Source organism: Furipterus horrens, unplaced genomic scaffold (genome assembly GCF_987537825.1).
Source record: "Furipterus horrens unplaced genomic scaffold, mFurHor1.1.pri manual_scaffold_6, whole genome shotgun sequence".
Lineage (NCBI taxonomy): Eukaryota > Metazoa > Chordata > Mammalia > Chiroptera > Furipteridae > Furipterus > Furipterus horrens.
In genome coordinates this window covers 72,387,999-72,409,185 of record NW_028327176.1, presented here as the reverse complement: position 1 = coordinate 72,409,185, position 21,187 = coordinate 72,387,999, and the positions used below count along the sequence as shown (strand labels likewise).

Here is a 21,187-nt window from a genome sequence, read left to right as displayed (position 1 = left end):
TAATGTACTCACATATGCATTTTGATAGGAACTTTTTGGAAATAAAGATTTATCTTGAAAAGTGATTAAAATGGTAGTGTTCATGTGTCTTTTAGCCACAGGATGTGTGTTTTTGTGAGTTCCTCTAATGGTGGGACTATTAAGGGTAGTGACAAGCCAGAGAGGAAGTCCTTGGGGCAGGTGAACCTTTTGACTTGCCTCAACTCCCTTTGTGGGGGTATACCCCCATTCATTTGATTTCAGCTGCTTAATACCTACGAATAAATGTTAATTAATATTTAATTGCCATGTCCACCTTGGAATCTTGAGAATCCTGTAGATTTCAGGCTTTATTGTGCTGAATTAAGAAGTCCTTTATTAGGCAAGAAGGCCATGTGCTGGCACCTTGAAAGGATAGTCCCCAATGGACTCTAGTCTGTGTTTATTGATGCTGAGGATTATGGCTTAAAATTCAAAACACATTGTTTATCCTCATAAAGCCAGAAGAGCATATGTTTTCCATTAAAGAAAAACAAAATACAAGCTACTTTGTTCTGTGGCCTTTAAAGTTTGTCTTAACATCTGTAAAATTTCAAGTGTCTGGACATTGTAATTAGCATTCAAGAAATAGAACATTTCACAGTCTTGTGTGTGTGCGCGCACGCACATGTGTGCACACGCGCACATGGGTGTTTTCTTTGTTCACCTGGTGTTCCTTATCACAGCTGACTTACAACTTGACGTGATTGCAAGATTTCCCAGTGACCTTGACTTTCTGTTTTACTTACCTCTGGTTTGTGCCTCTCCTTTCTCTGGGCTTCATTCCCAGACCAGGAAAAATATGGAACATTTTAGTGAGTCCCAGGGAAGTCCAACAGAAGAGAAGGAACCCAGAAAGAAGCTCACAGGCACTGATTATCAAAAGCCACCTGAAAATTCTTGAGAAGATACTGTGGAGTATGACAAATGCAAAACATATTTAGAATGGTGTGTTCCTTCCTCCACCTAGAGCTTTATCTGGGTGTGATCCTCAGGAAAATTCTATAAACACAACTGCCCTATATATAAAATGCCATTCCTTATGTTTTATGAGGAGTAAAACAAAGCATGCATGTATGTGTAGGGTAGGTGGTGAAGGTCCATGGGTCCTCTTTCTGTGAACCTCCTGTCCACCTGGTGAGTTTCAAGTTGATCCGTGTTGCTGCCATTTGCTATGAATAGAAAAGATTTAAGGCTTAAAAAACTTGAGCGATAAAGTTGAACACCCAGACTTTTCCTCTCCGAGTCTGTTTCTTCTTTTCCCCCAAACCTGTGGCTGGGAAGCTATCCAGGACTCACTGGCCAGGTAGAATGTAGGTTACTGTGGGAAGCTGTTGGACAAATGGCCCAGACAAAGTAAGACATTTTAAGAAACTGCGGAAAGGCTCCACCCTATTTTATGTAGTATAAAGTGGTGAGAGTTTGTGACTCACAGTAAAGTAGCTGAATGTAACAGATTGTCCATGTCTTGTGTTATCAAATTCAGTGCAAATCAGCATTTAGGGAAATGCTGGTCATGAGGAAGTTGCTTCTAGTCTGGGCTGCTGCTGCTGATCCTCCAGACTGGCCCTTGCCTCAAGAAGCTCAGAGGTGGTGGTTAGGGGTGAGGATTCCCAGAAGAATAAGTCCCTGGACCCAACTTTGGTCAATGATGTTGCTACCAGGTGATCAGAGCTTTGGATGGTGTAGGAGTCAAGGAAGTGAAAATGGTACCTGGTCTCTGTTCTGGCCACTTTCACATTCCATGATCTTGCTTTCATAGTTCTGGGAATGCACATTCATCTGTAATAGGTGACCAGCCTTGCCATGATGAGGTGACAGTGAGTGAAGTGGTTGAAACAAGGCAGAAGCTCATGGAGTCAGGTAGCCTGGGTTTATTAGCTGCAAGACCAAGTCACTTAACCTGTCCAGGCCTCAGTTTCTTCATCTGTGAACTGGGCATGAGAATAAGAATTCATATTCCACAGGACTATTGTGAGTGTTGAATAAAATAATTCATGTTAGGTCTTCCTACATCTACCATGGCTCAACCTGGAACTCTGAACCTCAATAACGAGGTTGTGAAGATGAGAAAAGAAGTGAAGAGAATCCGAGTTTTGGTTATCCGAAAACTTGTCAGGAGTGTTGGAAGACTGAAGTCAAAAAAGGGTACTGAAGATGCACTGTTAAAAAACCAAAAACGGGCACAACGATTAGTTGAAGAAATTCATGCCATGAAGGAACTAAAACCTGATATAGTAACAAAATCTGCTCTTGGTGATGATATCAATTTTGAAAGAATCTGCAAAAAGAAATTATAGAGAACAGGCTCCGAAGAGCAACACCCCAGATTTTTAGCAAAACGAACCTCAGCCCGAGACTCAGTTTAATAAGCATGCACAAAGAGGACCCAAAAATACAGAACAGCAGACACAGCTGCCTCTTCATCCTTCGTGGGAAGCAAGCAGGAGGCGAAAGGAACAGCAATCTAAAATTGCTGTGTTTCAGGGGAAAAAAATTACATTTGATGATTGACTAGTACCTTTTTTTGTGAACTTTTCCACCTAAATTTTTTTTTCTTTTTGTGTTTTTACAGTTCATTATTTAAACTCATATTTGAATAAGTCTCTTGGAGGGGGTGTAGAAATAAGTTTGTTGTTCTCTTTTTTAAGTGTGTTCAAGTTGTGTTTACATAAACCTTCCACAAATCAACCGCATAAATTGGCTTTAAAAAATTTACCCTGATAGTTCCCGTTATAAAAGAATGTTGAGTTTATAACTCTCAGATTTCCTCATTTGTGAGATTTCCTCATTTGTGCTTACCATGAAGTATACTCACTGGATTAGGTCTGTGTTTCTTTGCCTTGAAAATAAATGTTGAGATATATTTAAAATAATAATGGAAAAATATGAGGAACTTATAGTTATCTAAAATACAGATCACCTTTGCAAAACTAAGATTAAGATAATAATGTTTATTAGGAGCATACAGATAATAAATCATACAAATAAATACTAATTTTTATTATTGTTTTAATTATCTGTGATCTTGTACTTTTTGACTGTTTTCGTTTTCCAGGACAGTCTTGGAATTCTGAATTATATTTCAATTACTTAGGCAATATACATTGTTTTAATATCGCAATACAACCAAAAATTGGTTTTATATTTCACTGCATATAAATATTTCGGTTAAATCCAGAATGTACAACCTCTAATTACATGGCATGTGCTCTTATAGAAACGTTGTTTGAGGAATCATAAATTGGAATTGATATGAACAGATTCTGAAGGAAGTATGATTGAAAGAGCATTTCCCCCGATAGCTGAACAAAAGGTGACGAGATGACTCACTGAGGAAGACTACTCTATACATCATAGTACTGTTATTATACAGAAAATGAGATTTTAAAAATCCCTTCAAAAGTTTCACTTCTGTTTCTCTGGAGAAATTAAACGTTCTCTTGGTTAAATAAAAAAAAAAAAAAAATTCATGTTAGCTTATTGGCCCAAATAACGGATGACCCCAGAGCCACTTCACTTTAAAAGGCATTTTGCCCATTTGGGAAGGCGGTAGTGATAGGTAGCATATTTATCTTCCTCTGTTTTTCTCAATGTCCTTCTGGAGCAGAAAGGCAGGGTGCAGGAAGAGAATTTGAGTGGGATAGGCAGTTTCAATGGAAAACACATCCCAAGAAATCTGTAGCACAGATAACTGAGAGTTGACTAGAAACATAGGCAATTGAGAAGCTGAGTAATGAAATTCCTGTCAAGATGGAGGTGTAGGTAGCCATGCATGCCTCCTTGTGCAACCATAGAAAGAATTACAACCAGATCTCAAAACAAATAACAACCAGAACTCAGAAAATCAAGCTATATGGAAGTCCGACAACCAAGGATTTAAAGAAGCTCCATTCACCCAGACAGGTAGAAGAAATGGAGTTGCAGAGATGGGGTGGAGAGACGGTGTGGCTCCGATAAGCAGCAGTGGCAATGGAAGGGATGGTCCCACATTCATGTGTGGTGAATAAAAATCAGGAGGGGTAACCTGGGAGTGAGCGATTCCAGTCCCAGGCCAGACTACACAGCTCAGGGTTACAGCACCAGGAAGGTAAACTCCTCTCAGAGCTCCTTACTGCAAACAGAGCTACAAAGCAGTGAAATAGGTAGCCCTGCCCTGGTAAGTGCCTAAGGCTCTGCCCCTCACAATTTGCAGGTGCCTTTGCTACATAGGCCACACTACTAAGACAGGGAGTAATAGCAGCTCTATTTAATACACAGAAACAAACTTGGGGGCTGCCAAATTGAGGAGGGAAAGAAATATGGCCCAAATGAGAACAGAACAAAACTCCAGAAAAAGTACTAAACAAAACGAAGATAGTCAACCTATCACATGAGGAGTTCAAAACACTGGTGATAAGGATGCTGAAGAAACTCACAGAGTATGGCAAAAAAATAAAGGAAAAAAAATGAAGGTTACACAAGGTGAAATAAAGAAAAATATACAGGAAACAAACAGTGAAGGAAAGGAAGCCGGGACTCAAATCAACAATTTGGGACAAAAGGAAAAAATAAACATTCAACCAGAACAGAAAGAAGAAACAAGAATGCAAAAAACAAGGAGAGGCCTAAGAACTTCTGGGACAACTTTAAACGTGCCAACATCCAAATCACAGGGGTGCCAGAAGGAGAAGAAGAAGAGCAAGAAATTGAAAACTTCTTTGAAGAAATAATGAAAGGAAACTTCTCTAATTTGGCAAAGGAAATAGACATACAAGTCCAGGAAGCACAGAGAGTCCCAAACAAGCTAGAGTCAAAGAGGACCACACCAAGACACATCATAATTAAAACGTCAAAGGTTAAAAATAAAGAATCTTAAAAGCAGCAAGAGAAAAGCAGAGTTACCTACAAAAGAGTTCCCATAAGACTATCAGCTAATTTCTCAAAAGAAACTTTACAGGCAAGAAGGAACTGGCAAGAAGTATTCAAAGTGATAAAAAGCAAGGACTTACAACCTAGATTACTCTATCCAGCAAAGCTATAATTTAGAATGGAAGGGCAGAGAAAGAGCTTCCCAGACAAGGTAAAGCTAAAGGAATTCATCATCACAAAGCCATTATTACATGAAATGTTAAAGGAACTTATTTAAGAAAAAGAAGATAAAGAATATGAACATTAAAATGACAAGAAACTCACAACTATCAACAACTGAATATAAAAAAGAAAAAAACAAAACAAGCGAACAATCAGAATAGGAACAGAATCATAAGTATGGAGAGCATTTAGAAGGTTATTCGCTGGGAGGGGGAAAGGGGAGAAATGGGGAAATGGTGCAGGGATTAAGAAGTATAATTGGTTGGTACAAAATAGTCAGAGGGGTGTATAGGAAATAGTATAGGAAAGGGTGAAGCCAAAGAACTTACATGCATGACCCATGGGAATGAACTAAGGGGTTGGATTGCTGGAGGGGAAGGGAGTACTGGGCGGAGGGGAGCAAAGGGGGGAAAAAATGGGACAACTGTAATAGCATAATCAATAAAATAGACTTTAAGAAAAGAAACTGAATTATTAGCTTTAATAAATAACTATAGCCTTAGTAAATGAAAGAAAATCCTGAGTCACTGCTGACTACAGCAATTTTTAGCTTGATAAAATCTCGAGGGAAAAACATTTCTGTACAAAGATTTCAGCCTCGGGTTATTGCTAGAGCAAAGAAGCTGAGTTTGCATGTTGTGCAATGGAGCTGTGGGATGTCAGAAGCTGCCAACCGACCACCTAGAGATGTTTGTCCTCACTCACCTCCCTGTGGAGCTATCAAACCCTAGGAAGTACCCCTTTGTCTGTTCCCTTGTCTCAGGCCATGTGTAAATTTAGATCCGTTTGACAGGATGGACTCATCCTCCTGCAATGCTTAGGCACCAACACAGCTGAAACACTAATTACTGACAGTGCAGCTCAGTGGAGTCCACTTAATACATCTTACACAAGGTAATGTATAACACCAGGAGAAAAATGGAATTTGTGCATTTGCTGGAAGGACAATATTAGGAATAACAAGGAATCTGGAGAAGGCTGTCACATCCTTCTTATGTTTTTTCTGCCACTTGGATGACTGGCTGAGAGAATGTACAGCTTTCCTCAGTCTTTACCTCCCATTAGGTTCTTTTGAAAATCAGGGAGCTGGTGTGAAAAGGTCTGAAAAAAAAAGTGGTGGTGGGAGGTAGGGTGCGCGTAGGGGGCTCTTTTGTGCCTAGTTGGAGGAGGGTTGTTGCTGCAATAGGCTGGTCTCAGCTCCCATGTGGCCTCCTAATTCCTGGCCTGCCTCCTCTGCCACCCTGCCCCCACCTGGTTCCTGGGGTACACAGTCTGCCCTGGCTACTGCTGACAGGGTGTCCTCACCAGTTGGGGAGCTGGCCATAAACCCCTCTCTGTCTGTATCAGGTGGGTTTAAAGCCAAGGCTGGAAGTCTAGGGGAGATCACTGATGGTTTTACCTTCTGCTAACAAGGGTCTGTGATTACAGTAGGGAGACGTTTGTAAATCCTAAAGGGAAAGGGCATCTACTTATCCCTTAAAACACAGCACATTTGCTGGTTTTTTTCCCCTAGACATCTGTGGAGACAATGGGTGTTTGTAGGGCAGGTTTAGATGACATGTAGTCCTGGCTCTCCCTGGGCTTTCACTTTCTGAGACTTATATGCATAAGTGTAAATTACCTTGTTTAAACCTAGTCATGAGATAAACTGCATTCTCCCTCTTCATTAAAATCACTTGCCCAAGCTTACAGAGCTCATGAGTGAGGGTTGGGGGAGGGGGACAAATGCCAGGGAAGGCATATCCTGGGAAAGAGCAAGGGTGTTGTGGTTGCTCTAGGACTATTGTCACAGGGGCCCTTTGAGGGAGGCGGAGTTGACATCACTCTAAATCAGGGAGCTTTTTGGATTGCCTCTTACCTGGTGAAGTATGCATCTCCCAGATCCTTGATTGAGAGAGAGAGAGAGAGAGAGAGAGAGAGAGAGAGTGAGAGAGAGAGAGAGAGAGAGAGTGTGTGTGTGTGTGTGTGTGTGTGTGTGTGTGTGTGTGTGTGTGTGTGTGTGTGTGTGTTCCAGCACAAGGGTTGTTCATTCTCTCATTGTTGTCATGGCCTGGCATGGCAGAGAGAGACAAGGCCCTGGTGGACCTGGCTCTTAACCTGCTGTGTGAGGTCAGGACAGCCTCACCTCCCTAGGTGTTCACTTCCCTGTGAGATGAGACCAGAGGATGACCCAACTGGGAATGTGTCCTCCTGCCACATTCTGCCTCAGACTGAGGATGGAGTTGGATTGTAGAATTCTGCCTCCGCCATAGGAAATGGCTAATAAGCTTCCTGCCCACAGTGGCTGTGTGTCTTTGTATTGAAAACAGCTGCTTCTGACCTGTATGATGTACTTGTGGGCTCAGAGGAAGCTCTTCTCCAAACCTGCCAACTATATCGTTCCCTGTGATACCCGAGACTACAACCACTAGACCACCACCAACAGACCTTCTTGGCACCAGGCCTTGAATATCTCACTTCCTGACCTTGGTCCCCAAATGTCCTCACAGAACACTGAGCAGTGCTGCTATCCTTTCTGCTCCTCCCTCTCCCTACCACTTTTTAAAAAATGCAATTTTGTAGAAAGTGTATTACCAACAAGTCCAGTACAAGGCTGGGGCATGTCAGGAGGTCAATTGCTGGTGCTGTACTACTGTTTTGCAGATTGAATCCATTTACTACTTTGTGGTGGGGGACATTCCTGAGGAATCCAAGCAGCTGCTCCTACAGAGGGCTTTGGAGATCCCGTGTCCTGTCTGCACCGTGTCCTTCAATGCCAGAGGAGAAGACACTATAGCTTTCCTAAAGAATCTGAGTGCCAAGACTCGCAGCAGGTAGGTGGAAACATGCTCTGAGGGCCTGCTTCCGCAAGATCAGCAGTGGGTCCTATGTTCTTCATGGTCCTAACCAGTCTGCAGCTGTGTTCGTCCCATCTTTCCAGCAATCTTTAGTCTCCATACACTTTTTCTTCTCTCCCCTGTATTAATCTTGCCTTTTTATTTTCTATCATTTGGATGCTTGGACATCTTGGGATCTTGCTGACCTTGCCAAGACTGCGTCTCCTGGGGTGGCTAATTCCTAGAGACAGTGAGTGAATGATGCCACTAGGAGTGCAGCTTTCTTGTGCAGACTAGCGGATCCAGAGCCCACGTGTGCACCCTCAGCTCCTCAATCACCGCAGAGCCACATGCCAGGAAACTATACCTCAGAACCTACTGAAATTATTCAAATTTAGCCAATCCTAAGCCTGCTTACTCTGCCTTACCCATTTCTTCCTGCAGAACCCACAGTACAAACTCTTGCCCATGTTTTCCCCTTGCTTCTTTCCTCTGCCCCCTGATGGGCCCTGGTGCTTCCCTGTGGGGGTTGTGGGGGGGGGGGCTCCTCTTGGGCACTGTATTAGTCTGTTCTGGCCACTGCAACAAAGTAGCACAGGCTCCCGGGCTTAAACAACAGAAATGTATTTCTCATAGCTCTGAAGGCTGGAAGTCCAAGATCAAAATGCCTGCTAATTCATTTTCTGGTGAGAGCTCTTTCTGGCCTATTGCCTTCAAGAGAGAGAGGGAGAGAGAGAGAAAGCAGGGGAATCGAGAACACGTAATCTCTCTGGTATGTCTTTTAAAAAAGGACACTACTGTAGGATCAGGACCTACTCTTAGGACCTCATTTTGTACTGGACAGGAGACCTGGCCCTGAGTGGGTCTGCATAGGGCTAGCTGGTCATACATGGGTTCTTGACTTCGTGCAGGAAAGATTTCACATGAGTTCAGATTACTTTGAGGATAGGTTTATTACAGCTGGGGACAGTGAAACAAGGACGGGCATAGCATAGAAGAAGCAACAGGAGAGACCTAGGCGGGGCTGCTTTGACTTTCTAGAGACGTTATAGGAAAGAAGTGAGCCATGCCAGGGCTGCTTAGCTCACCGGGAAGCCAGAGAAAAGGGGGCCTTGGAGACAGGTTCCAGGGGTTAGCCCAGCATGTGTTGCCACTGCCCATTGCTCTCCCAGTTGCAGGTCTCGGAGACCCTTAGAGTTTAGGAGATGCGTGCTTGCGGTGGAAGAATAGGGGGGATGGAAAGGTATCGGGGTGCTCCCCAGAGGGAGAGCTTACACTCTGGGTCCTTTGTCTTGAGGGTTTTTATTTATTTAGAGAGAAGGGACAGGAGAGAAAAAGAGGGGGAGAGAACCATCAATTCGGGCCAACTGGGGACCAAACTTGCAACCTTTCACTTTGCAGAACGATGTCCAAACAACTGAGCCACACTGGGCAGGGCTGTCTTGAGGGTTTTTATCTCTCTCTTGCAGGCAGGAATCTTAGGGGTGGTCTCAGGAGAGGATCCCAATGTAATATTCATCAGATTTCCAGGGGTGTCCTTTCAGGGTCTAGATCTCCACTGAATTGTGACACCAGGGCTGGGGTTCATTAGTCAATGTAGCTGGTCCTGATGTCAGCCATAGCATCGCTTGTCTGATTTTGCTGATTTTCTGGGCCTGGAGCTAAAACACGACTGAGGCCTAGATGTACTTGATGTAGGTCAGAACCTCATTATCCTGGGGGCTTAATGCTTAAGGGCTAATCTCCAGCCCCCTTATTTGTTCTCCCTCTAAGGGGGGAGGGGTGTGGTGCATCTAACCCATATCAATATAAACATTCCAGGGGAGGAAAGGTCAGGGGAGGGTCCAAACCTCATGACCAGCGATATGAAAGGTCAGGGGGTCTAAACCGCATGACCAGCAATATGCTAGGAGAGGAAAGATTCCCTGTGGGGTCTGTGTGTGTGGTCCTTGTTTTCCCAGTTTTTCCCATTGCTAGGCACCTGGGGTTTTCCACTCCAGTGACCCTCTACACCCGGTCCATTGTTCCTGCTCTGCTCACCACAAATCACTTTAGGGATTAAGGCTTCAACATATGAAATTGAAGAGTGGACACAATCTCGTTTATAGCGGGAACTGTGAGTACTGGACTGTCTTTTCAGTTGCAGTTGACGTGATCTGTTGGCCTCATCATATCTGAATAATAATGAAATCTACATTTTAAAACATTTCCCGCTGCCCTGTCTCTGTGTGTGTGAGTTCAAGTCCCTTGTGAAGAAAGGCCAGCTGCTTATTGTAATTACAAAGAGAACGACTGGGTCCTTTCCTAAGTTAGCCTGTCTGAAATGAATGCAATGCCTGCTCTTGAGTATTTGTTCTCAAATTGAGTTGCTCATCATATTTGTCTGGGGAGTTCGATAATCAGTTGGATGCCTGGGCTTCACCTTGCAAGCTGATTTCATGGACTACAAAGGAACCTAAGAATATGCATTTAGCCCTTCATTTTGCATAAGAACTTCTAAGGGAGCTTGATTAAAATGTAAATAAAGTTTTGGCTCCAGTCCCAGAGATACTGTCAGGATCTAGAGAGAGCCAGGGACATCATTTTTCACAGGGCTCCTGGTGATTCTGAGGAACAAGGCCCTGGCTGCTCTTAAAGCACTTTAAAGTCTTCTAATACCAGGTGATTGGCTACCATTCTGGGTTTCTGAATCCCCAAATAGAGAAAGGACTCACTGCCCCACTTTCACTATTGGAGACAAAAAAAGGCAACTGGCAGGGCCCCTGTTCTTGCTTGCCCTCTTCTCAGCTCCTGTGGGCATTTCCTCTGGGCAGGTGAGAGGCCAGGCAGTGATTTAACAGGGAGTTAACTCTGACTTTGAGCACTTTAAATTCTAACAATTTACCACTGCATTTCAGCTCCAGATTTTTAGGCCATGGCCCATGGAGTTCTGTAGAAGAGGATGAGGTGTAGACAGCCCTCCTGTCCCTGCTCCTGCCCTCGAAAGTAAGCCCACCCACAGCCAGTGGTGCTCTCCCTCCTCACTGCGCCAGGCCCCTGGGGTTCCCAGCTGGGCTCTCTGCACTCTGGGTCTTGAGCCCCCCAGCTGAAGTGCGGTTATTATCCAACTGTAAGGGCATGTTCTGAGTGTGTCAGCTTGCAGGGAGCCTGGGGTCTGCGTCCCCCTGTGCCCAAGGCTGTGTCTAGGCAGAACCAACAGCCCTCAGGCACAGTGCTGTACTCTGCAGGCTCCCCAAAGAGCCCAACTTAATGGTGATTTGCTTTGTGCACAAGGGCTGCATTAGCCAGAGGGAATGTCTGCCTTGTTCTCTTTTCTAATCTGGAGAACACATCAGAGTAGAAAGTCTTGGGCACCAAAGGCCTTGGCACTCAGGGTGTGGGGCCTGCCAGGAATAGCCTTGGCATCTCTCCTCTGTCCTGCTAGGAAGCTGGTCATTTCTGTTCTGGAGGAGGTCCCAGCAGGAGGCAAGCACAACCAGACTGAGTCCATGAGCCTCATGAGGGGCCATTGATTTGTTCCCTGCCATCAAGCCATCATCCTAATGTCACCTGAAACCCTTTAGAAAGAGACAGGACTGAGACTTTCCATGGCCCAGGTGAGGCCCACACCTCTCCCACTGTTGGCCCATCCACCCATCCATCTGTCCTCACCTGTGCTTCACGATTCTCTCTGGGTTGAGTGAATAGCAAGAGGCCACCCCTGAGGGGCAAGGGGAGCATTACTCAGAGCTCTCTTCTGCCCATCTGAAAGAAATTTCCTATGATTACTCTCTTTGGATTCCGGATAAGTGGCTTCAGATGTGACTTAACCCATCACCCATGCACTTCACCAGTGCTCCTTCAGCTTTAAGGTGCACATGAGTTTCCTGGGGAGCTTGTTCAAGTGCCAATTTGGACTCAACATCTGGGTGGGTGAGGGAACATGCACCCTAAGCAGCTCCCAGGTGCTGCTGCTGCTCCTGGGGCCACACTTGGAGGAGTTGGTCCCTATAAACCTGTCTACACAAGAATTCTCTCCATTCGTGCTGTCCATAGGTCCTGGGGAAGTTAAAGCAAATGCAGCCTGTCAGTCATGGGCAAGTGAGCCCCAGTGCCTGTTGTCATGGGCTCTCTGACTGCAGGGCTGTGGGCACTGTGGGGTCACATTAGACTTGGCTTGTCAAAACTGAGTTGCCGTGACTGAAGCCTGGGAACAAAGAATAAATAAAGCACAGGGTATCATGTTTCCAGGGAAGAGATACCATTTAGCTGAGCTATTACTCTGTAATAAAGAGAAGGGTCATCAGTTAAAATCCCAACACATCCACGATTCTACTTTTTCCCACCTCCCTGTCTCATCTGTGGGAACAGACAAGGTACAGGTGAAACAGTGTGGAAGAGCAAGTTCACAGTTTTGGGAAACTGAAGAGACATGCGCAGATCCCTCCTTCCAGCCTGATGTTGCAACTCTCTTCATGTTTCAGGTTCCATGCATTTGCAGAGAGAACAGAGTGTGTGGAATTTCCTGAATTCTCCCTAAAAGATGGTGACAGTATAGTGACTTGGAATTCAAGGAAACTGAAAGGAAAACTCCCTCCAGGTACCTGGAATCAAAAAGAAACAAGTGTGTTTTGTATCTTAATTTCAGATGATCATGTATCCTTGAAAATAAAGCAGTAGGTAGGAACTATGTCTTGTATATTTATGTGGTACAAGGGTAGAGTTCATGGATGTGAATAGTAAATTTTTCAGTTGAGCAGCCAGTCATAAGCTTATCACCCAGGGCAGTGCCCTAAGTGATAATGTGTTTACAAACTTGGGAACCTTCTGGAGACGTGGCCCTGGGGCCTGCCAGTGCAGGATGTAGTTCTTGGCAGAGCAGAGCCCTGTGTGAGAGGACGAAAGGGTAGTTAGACATCTGAGGAAGGCCGTCCACTTCCACCCTCCTGTTCACTTTTAGTTATCAAGGATTTCTAGCCTCAATGTGAGGCAAGAATTATGCTTTGGGGACAGGAGAGAAGCTGTAGGATACAGCTGCTTTAACGTTTCCTTTTTATGTAACAGTGTTGTAGAGGCTGCCCTGGGACTGAGCAGGAGGCAGCTCTGTCAGGTGGGGAAGGCAGGGGACAGTCAGGTGGTCGTGGAGATGAAGGCAAGGGGTGAAGTCAAAAAGTGTATCTCTGAATTCAGATTCTTAGTGCCCCAAAGCAGAGCAGGGCAGCAGGGGAGAGGTCCCAGTGGAACTCATGGTGGGCACTCCTTTAGGAAATAACCTACACCTTTGTTCTGATGGTGAATTAGATGTCTTCAAGAAAATGAGAAAATATCAATCGATAAGCAAGGTCGATGCTAAGAAAAAATTAATTCGGGATGTATGCCATGCCTATTGAATGCACATATGCCTGGTTTTTATGCTGTCTCCTCATAATATCCATTGACATTTTAAGCTTTTTATTTTTTTACCCGCAATACATTTTTCCTTCCTTTCTCTTTTTCTTTTCTTCAGTCCTTCCCCGACCTTGTTCATTAGTATAGATTTGGGTAGGTTCAGCAGCACAATTTGAAAGGAAAACAAAAGATTGAGCTGAATCAGCAGTGTGCTTACTTCACTTTCCTTGTCAATGTACTAAAGCCTTTAAAAATTTGGAACAATAATATTTCATTTGTACCAATTAGCAAGTGGAGATATGAAAGGTGATAATTATTCTCTAAAGTTCCCAGAGTCCTTTGGACTGCTCCAACTTAAATTAGTAGAGACTGGATAAATTAGATAAATGCATTGCTACAAATTCTAATTTTATTTAATTTTGATGTTTGATACTTATTGATAAGTAAATATTTATAGGAATTTGCATATCTTATCATGGGTTTGATAAATAAATTATAATAGTGTCTGCAAATAAGTTATTTATTTATGAATTATAACCAATGGTTAGGTCTTATATTTTGGGATGGTTCCTCATATTACCCTCTACTCCTAAAAGGAAAAAGTAGTTGTAAACTGAGAGCAATTTTGCCTTGTTTCTTGCTTCATTACAAAGGCAAAAATAGATACATCATGTACGATCATTTATTTGTTCTGTGCTTGCTTTGGATTCTTATATGGACATTTATTCCTTGGAAGAATTTCTCCTCAGATTGAATTTTTTCCTATTTATTTTTCCAGGATTTTTTTTTCAGGTGATAGAAAGCTTTTCCAGTATTTTGACAGGGGCAGTATGTGCTCTTTAGGTTGGTACATTAAGTAGTGCATTACATTTAAAGTTTTTCTTGCATTACCTCCCAAGAGTTCATGGTCAATCTTCTTTTACTGTCAAGACTATTAAGAGAGAAGACAGAAAGGAGACTAAAGTTCACGATACCTATTGTGCCAGCTCCACTAACCACTTGTGCAGATGGTGGTGTCTGCCCACCTCAGGGATCAAGAGAAAATTGCCTCTAACCCATGATTCTGTGGTCAGGTGCTATCTAAAGACCTTCCCTGGATTTCTGAAATCTAAGAGGAACACTTTTGTTCCCCTCGCCCTCTGGTATTCTCCGTTTGCCTGTGCTGAGTCTGGTTTCCCCATGTTAGCCGGGATGAAAATTCATGTCCTCTATCCCCTCCCACCACTCTCCTTTTACACTCTTCATTAGGTGTGATTTTAATAGATGGCTTGACCCTCTGAAAGTTGAGGAAAGACTAATATACATCCTCCCCGATCCTCCCTTCTAGTTCTCCTTTTGCCTTTGGAAGCCTCTCACTATTTCTATTTAAGAGCAAAACATGCCTTTGAGTTTCCCCTCTGATCCCAATGATAATATCTTATACTTGGGGTTTGTTAAGCTTCTTGGACCTGTTGGTTTATAGTTTCCATCAAATTTTGAAAAATTTCAGCTATTATTTTTTTTTTATCACAGGTCTACAGGTGAACTGCAGTTTGATTACTCTAGGATGGATTTGTCTTCTTTTAACTAGTGTTATCCATGGTATATTTTTACTGTAGCAAATACCATGAGCGCAAGAGCCAAGCCAAGCCATGCAGCTATGCATTAGGCCCCTGTTCATATTACATTCACTGATAGTCCAATGACCAAAGCAAATCACATGACCAAGTTCAATTGTAGTGGGATTGGAGGCCTCCACTCCCACTGAGATGGAAAGGGAAGTAAATATTTGCTGAACAATAATGTAAGCTATCACAATCTTTTGTTCTTGTGTGATTCTCTTTTGGGCTCTGGGAAAGTGATGGACATTGAATCAACTTTGGAGTTAGACCTGGATTCAAACCCTAGTTTTGCCAATAATTACTTGTGTGACTTGAGGCAAGTTACCTAACCTTTCTGAGCTATGTTCCCTCAGCTGTAAAAATGGGAATAATAACATTTACTCATGTAGTTGTTGGGAGAATTAAAGCATATGGCACAAATGAAAATGTTTAGTACAAAATTGGCATTCAGTTAATGTTAGTTTCCTTTTGGAATTCCAAGTGGGCTTTTATTGTAGGCATTGATTCTAGAATGTAAGATAATCCAACAGGATATGCAGCCTCTGTCATAAAGAACATTTTTAGAGTAGTCATGATACTAACCAGTATATTTACATGCATAATGATAGCTGGGAACTGGAATTTGGAACTAGGAAGTGAATATTGTATTGTTAAATGTGTCCCAACGGGAGGAAGAGCCATGTTTAAGGTTGATATTAGGAGTAGGCCACTGGGATCCATATAGAGGAAATCAGGAGCACCTGTCCTTTGACTAGAAGTGGTAAGTAGGATTATACTGTGGGGCCTTTCTGGAAATGACTTTCAACCACTTCCCTATTGTCAGACTAAGTTCAGTGAGAGGCTTGAATGGTGCAGGAATATTTGTAAATTGGACATGATAATTTTCATTCTTAAGAAGATTTCAGGGCCCTGGCTGCTGTGGTTCAGTGGATTGAGCGTCAGCCTGCGAGCCAAGTGTCGCTGGTTCAATTCCCAGTCAGGGCACATGACTAGGTTGCATGTCAGGTCCCCAGTTAGGGGCACAAGTGAGAGGCAACCACACAGTGATGTTTCTCTCCCTCTCTTTCTCCTTTTCCCTCTCTCTAAAAAAATAAATAAACAAACAAACAAATAAATAAATAAATAATTTTTTTAAGAAAAGAAGCTTTCTGGTTGGAATGGATTGTTCTGGTTGATGGCTGGGTTATTACTGTCTTGGGAAGGAACTTTAACTGCTGGTGTTTCCAGGGACTGTATCTTTAAGGGGTACAGTCCTAATCCTATGGGGAGCTATGCCTTAGGTTATGAAAGTCCTGTGGACCTAGAGTGAGGGGTCTATTTCATAGTTTGGGGACTTTCTCTTAGGAAGTAAAAAGGCATTTTATCTTTTTTTTTTTTTTTTTTTTGGTTCTTTCTGTTTTATGCTCAAAAATTTTAATTAAACTAATAATAAAATTTTCAATGAGGGCCTGGCGTCAGGCTGAAAAAAAAAAAAGAATTTCAGCAGCGATGTAGTTAGCCCAGGATCTGGACTCACTGGTTAAGCTAACAGGGACTTATTTTAGATGGCCTGCAGTGTCAGGCTCTTCAGAATTGGAAATTCAAGGCACTCCAGTGATAGGATGAGCACCCAGGCTGACAGCCACGGTCAGAGCTCTGAGCTCCCACTTCAAGCCAGAGCATTATACTTTATACATGAGGAGAAGGAACAGAAGCAGGAAACTGCGGGCAGCTGGGGCACAGTTTTAACTTTCGTGTGTTTACGTATTTTCTCATATGCACAACCAGTAGCTCAGAACCCTCTCGTGGTTCTAGGTGATCAGAGTTGGCCAGCACTGGCACTTTCACTTCCGGGCCTGCCCCACCCATTCAGCCACCGCTAATCAACCCACCGTCACCCCTTTCCCCTGAGCCTGCACTGGCCGTGGCCCCTCGCAACACAGCATGCTGGCCAGCCCCTGAGAACTGAGCAAAACTGGCAAATAGGGTTCAGTGTGCTCACGACCGTATTTTGCTTGTGGGACCTCAGACAGACTTAGCAATGAATAAATAAAAAGGAGTATCAGGTAATAGGAAAAAGGCAGTTTTTCTGAGAGTATCTTTGTTTTTGTCCAGTCCTCCTGGCAAAACGGTAGTAGAAAAGCTGCTCTGTTCCACTAGTATTAAGTCCAAGAATGGCGTAGCTATAAAAATGTGGTTGATTCTGTCTTTGGAAACGGCACTTCTTATGTGTTGGTAGAGAAAAATGCATGGACTAAAACTAAATATTATGAAATCAGATTTTCTCTTCTTTAACATATGTCCAGGATGTTATGCTTAAGAAGAAGAAAATAATCAAGTTGCATTTTTGGACTACATGTGTGATCTTTAATTAGATAGTTAAAGTTAACTGGCCTGTTACTTGGCCTTGGCATTGCTGCTTTGTTTCTAATGTCTAATTTAATTTGGAAACACTGATGGGTGCCTGTTTGTAGCTTACTGACCGCAGGAGGCTCTCTCAGAGGTCACCTTCCTTCTCCCTAGAATTCAGTGGATGGAGCTGCTGCAGCTGCACTGCCAAAATTGTTGCCACATGACAGTTGACAAGGTTGAGAGACTTCAATTATCTCCAAGGTCCTGTTCCTTCTAACAGTGGGTTGCTTTGAATTTCTTTTTGCTGCTATGAGACAATCATCTGGTTAGTTAACAAGCATTTATTAAACTGTATCTGTGGGCTTTAGAGTCTTACTGGGGTTAAGGAGGAGATTTAAAAAGAAAAAAAGACAAGGTTCCTATTCAGGGAACCCACACTCTTGCAATGCCAATTATGCTTCTGCTTGATGATTGAGAAGTTGCTCCTTCTCTCCATAACGCCAGGATCCCACTTTAGAACTTAAGAACTGTTCACCTGCACCTCTTCTCCCCTTGGTTTTATTCTCAGCTCCTGGCTGCTGTCCAGCCTGATACCAGGACCCCCACCGCTCACTGTAGCCCTCTCCTGGCACTGGGCAGTGGTGGGGTGGGCTCAGCCCAGTTCTTCCATCACCAGTATAATCTCTTAGAATCATGCTGAAGTAACTGAGTGATGCACCCTGCATCACCTAACAAAACTTGAGGCATAGAGAAATCCCTCAAAAATCTTTTAAAAATTGAGTTGCTAGGAAAAAGAACTAATGAAGACTTCTGGAACATTTGAAAAAACTTGCCCTGATTTCAGGGTGAGAGCTCTACTCCATGTCTGTTATTTGAAAGTTGGGCGGTGTGCTGAGCTCTGGGGATACAATGATGAAAAAAGGAGGTCCCTCTCTTTTCAGTAGCTTATGTTCTAGAATGGCCTATTTGGAAGTATCTGCCAGAAGTCAGGACTTACCAGGGAGAGTGGTTACAAAAATGAATAAACATAGTTCTGTGTTCAAGGAAGTCACAGTTTGAGAAGGGAGACAAACTGCCCATAGTAGAAGCCCAACACTTGCACACTCTCCAAGTTAATAACCCATGGGGCCTGTCCTGTTGCAGCTGCCATCCAGTGCCAGCAGAGTGCAGCTGAGCCAGCAGGTGTGTGCTATTATCCACCAGCATGTCACTTTAGGCCCCACCTTGGGGATATGGCTCAGCAACCATCATAACCTATGTATCAGAATTAAACTGGGTGGTTTCCATCCCAGGAAAAGATGAGTCAATAGGCTCCTGAAGGAAACTAAAAACAACCAATACATCTCAGATGAGGTTTGCTGACATAGATCTCACATTGTGATAACTTGGGAGGATGCACAAAGATAGTGTTCCAGTGTGGGAGGAGTATCAGGGCTTTGGATACAGACACACTCGAGTTCGAATCCTGAATTTTCCACTCATTAGTTTTTGTGGCCTTGCCCAAGTTCTTTAATTTCTCTGAACCACAGTTTGTTTATCTGTTAAATGGGGGTTATCATCCCTACTTGTGTGATTGTCGTGAGAGTAAGTTGACATATTTAAGTGCCCCATATGTTGGCTGGCACATAGTACATTTTAGTTTCCCCTTCTTTTTTCTTCTTTTTGTATCAGCAGGAAATAGTCATTATAAAATACATCTAAAATAAACAGTGCCCTAAGAAACAGTTGAGTGCTATGAACCACATCAATGAGTAGCCTGACATGGGTATCTAAAAGATTGTATATCAGGGACTCTCTGGAATTTTGAAGGAAAAAAAGAGCTCTGACTTCTTTGGGAAGCATTTCCTTAAGGCAGAAATAAGAATATTCGGGTATTGGGATATTTTATTTCCCAAGAATGTTTTAGATAGAAATAATTTGTTTATATACCTGTCTCATCTATTAGACTAAAGTGTCACAAACTTTTCTTGCAAAAGAATCAATGGGATGCTTTTATTTTATTATCATTGTTTTTAGTCCTCACTTGAGGATATGTTTATTGATCTGAGAGAGAGAGGAAGAGAAGGGAGAGAGAGAGACAGAGTGATGGCGATGAAAGAGAGCATTGATGTGAGAGAAAAACATTGGGGTTCTGAGGACCACACTCTGGGAAGACCACACTGGAGTGAGAGCCTGTTCACTGTATTTCCAGTGACTGAGTTTTGTGGAATAATGAGTGAATGATGATGTTCCAGGAAGGTGACTTGTTGAGAAGAAGATATGTTTATTTTTAAAAATATTTATTTATTTAGAGAGAGGGTAAGGGAGGGAGAAAAAAAGGGAGGGAAGTATTAATGCGATCGGTTGCCTCTTGTACGTGCCCTGACCAGGAACTGAACCCACAATCCAGGTATGTACCCTGATCAGAAATTGGACCAGAGATTTTTCACTTTGTGGGATGAAGCCCAACCAACTAAGCCATGCCAGTCAGGGCAAGAAGAGGGTATGTTTAAATAATTGGCTTCCTAGTTTCTAGGTCAGTCTCTTGTGGGTTGGAAGAAAATAATTAGTCTCCTAAAACTTGCACTTTCCTGGATGTCCTTGCAGAGCTGGGAGTAGACCCCACTGTATGAGTGGGACTCAGTCTCCAGTAGCTCACATGACCCATTTCACAAAAATGTGCTTCTGTTGAGGACAGGAGGCTGAATAGATAGATGCTAGTGTGGGTTTGTTCCCCCAAAACAATAGTCCTAGCTTATTCTTTCTCTGTTGATTCAGAGTTGTCTCATGGGAATCAGGGAGCATATCAGTGACCAACTTGCATTTGTTTTGTGCATAAAGGTCCATTAGAACCAAAAGACATCCAGCCTTTTTGTGATGGAAAAGCTGAAAAACAATTTTAATAAATTTGCTCTATAAGAAATTCATAAAAGTCTCCTGAATTTACTTTCATTAAAACCCTTACCCTTTGAGTTGTGTCTTTTAAATGGTATAAATTGAATAGATTTATTTAACTAAACTATATTCATGGATATTTTTGCCATTTTTTCCTTTAGCTATTGCTTCTTTATCCACATGATTGTTTTTATCACCTGCTTGCCTGGTAACACCCAGAGCCACAGGTCATGCTTCTTGCTGAGTTGGGTGGAGCACTTGCTCTTTACCATGGAAAGAATGGTGATGGTTTATATTCAGGGTTTCTATGGGAAAGTTGGGTGATTAGATCTCATTACATTTTCACTTTGTAGTCCTCCACTTAGAAGAGATGCTCCGGGAGCTAGTGCCATACTCACCTACTAACAGTTGGCCATACTTGGTATTTGAAACGTACAAGGGGGAACCCAAAAACCACCCTAGAATTTATTCATAAAAGATTGTGTATTTAGGACTTCCAGCCAAGATGGAGGCGTGGATGGATGTGCTGCATCTCCCTCCATGGCTGAGAAAGAATACAACTGCCTCGAAGCTGGAGACAGCCAGAGGTTCCAGGGGATCGGACTGCATGGAAGTCCAGCAAACAAAGATATAGGGAGGAAATGCTCATCTAGACAGGTGAGGGGGGTGGGTGGAGGCAGGGCGGAGAGGACACAGAGTGATGGCGGCAGCAGCGACGGCAGTGGCGGGCTGGCGGAAAGCACAGTCACACATTTTTAAAGGTCAGGAGGGACACCTGAGGAGCATTCCTGGCTCCTCGCCAGACCTCGTGGCCCACAGTCCCAGCACTGGGGAAGGTTGGGCCTCATTGCTTCTGACTGTAGACCGGTGGGGGTTGGGGTGGAGGTGGAGGCTGCTGGTCTCAGCAGAGTCCACTTGTTTGGGGGGCCCCCACAGTCCTGGAACGTCTGCGGACCCACCCACTCTGGGAGCGATGGCCAGGGCAGCGGCTGGAGGTGCGCCAGTCCGGTGCAGAAGTGGGAGAGGTGCCCGGAAAAGGTGTGAGAGCTGGGAAGGCACATTGTTCCCTCTCGGACCCCTCCCCCACATACAGTGCCACAACGTGGT

The 21,187-nt window shown here is 43.5% G+C and overlaps 1 protein-coding gene across 1 annotated transcript in view; it reads left to right on the top strand.

The window, feature by feature from the left end:
* The window catches only part of VWA3B (von Willebrand factor A domain containing 3B), a 176,973-nt gene that overhangs the window by 22,256 nt on the left and 133,530 nt on the right, over positions 1 to 21,187 (top strand). Inside the window, exons 6-7 of the mRNA XM_090281768.1 lie at positions 7,735 to 7,904; positions 12,371 to 12,486. Of these exons, the coding sequence (XP_090137894.1) occupies positions 7,735 to 7,904; positions 12,371 to 12,486 (286 nt within the window). The remainder of the gene's footprint in view (positions 1 to 7,734; positions 7,905 to 12,370; positions 12,487 to 21,187) is intronic.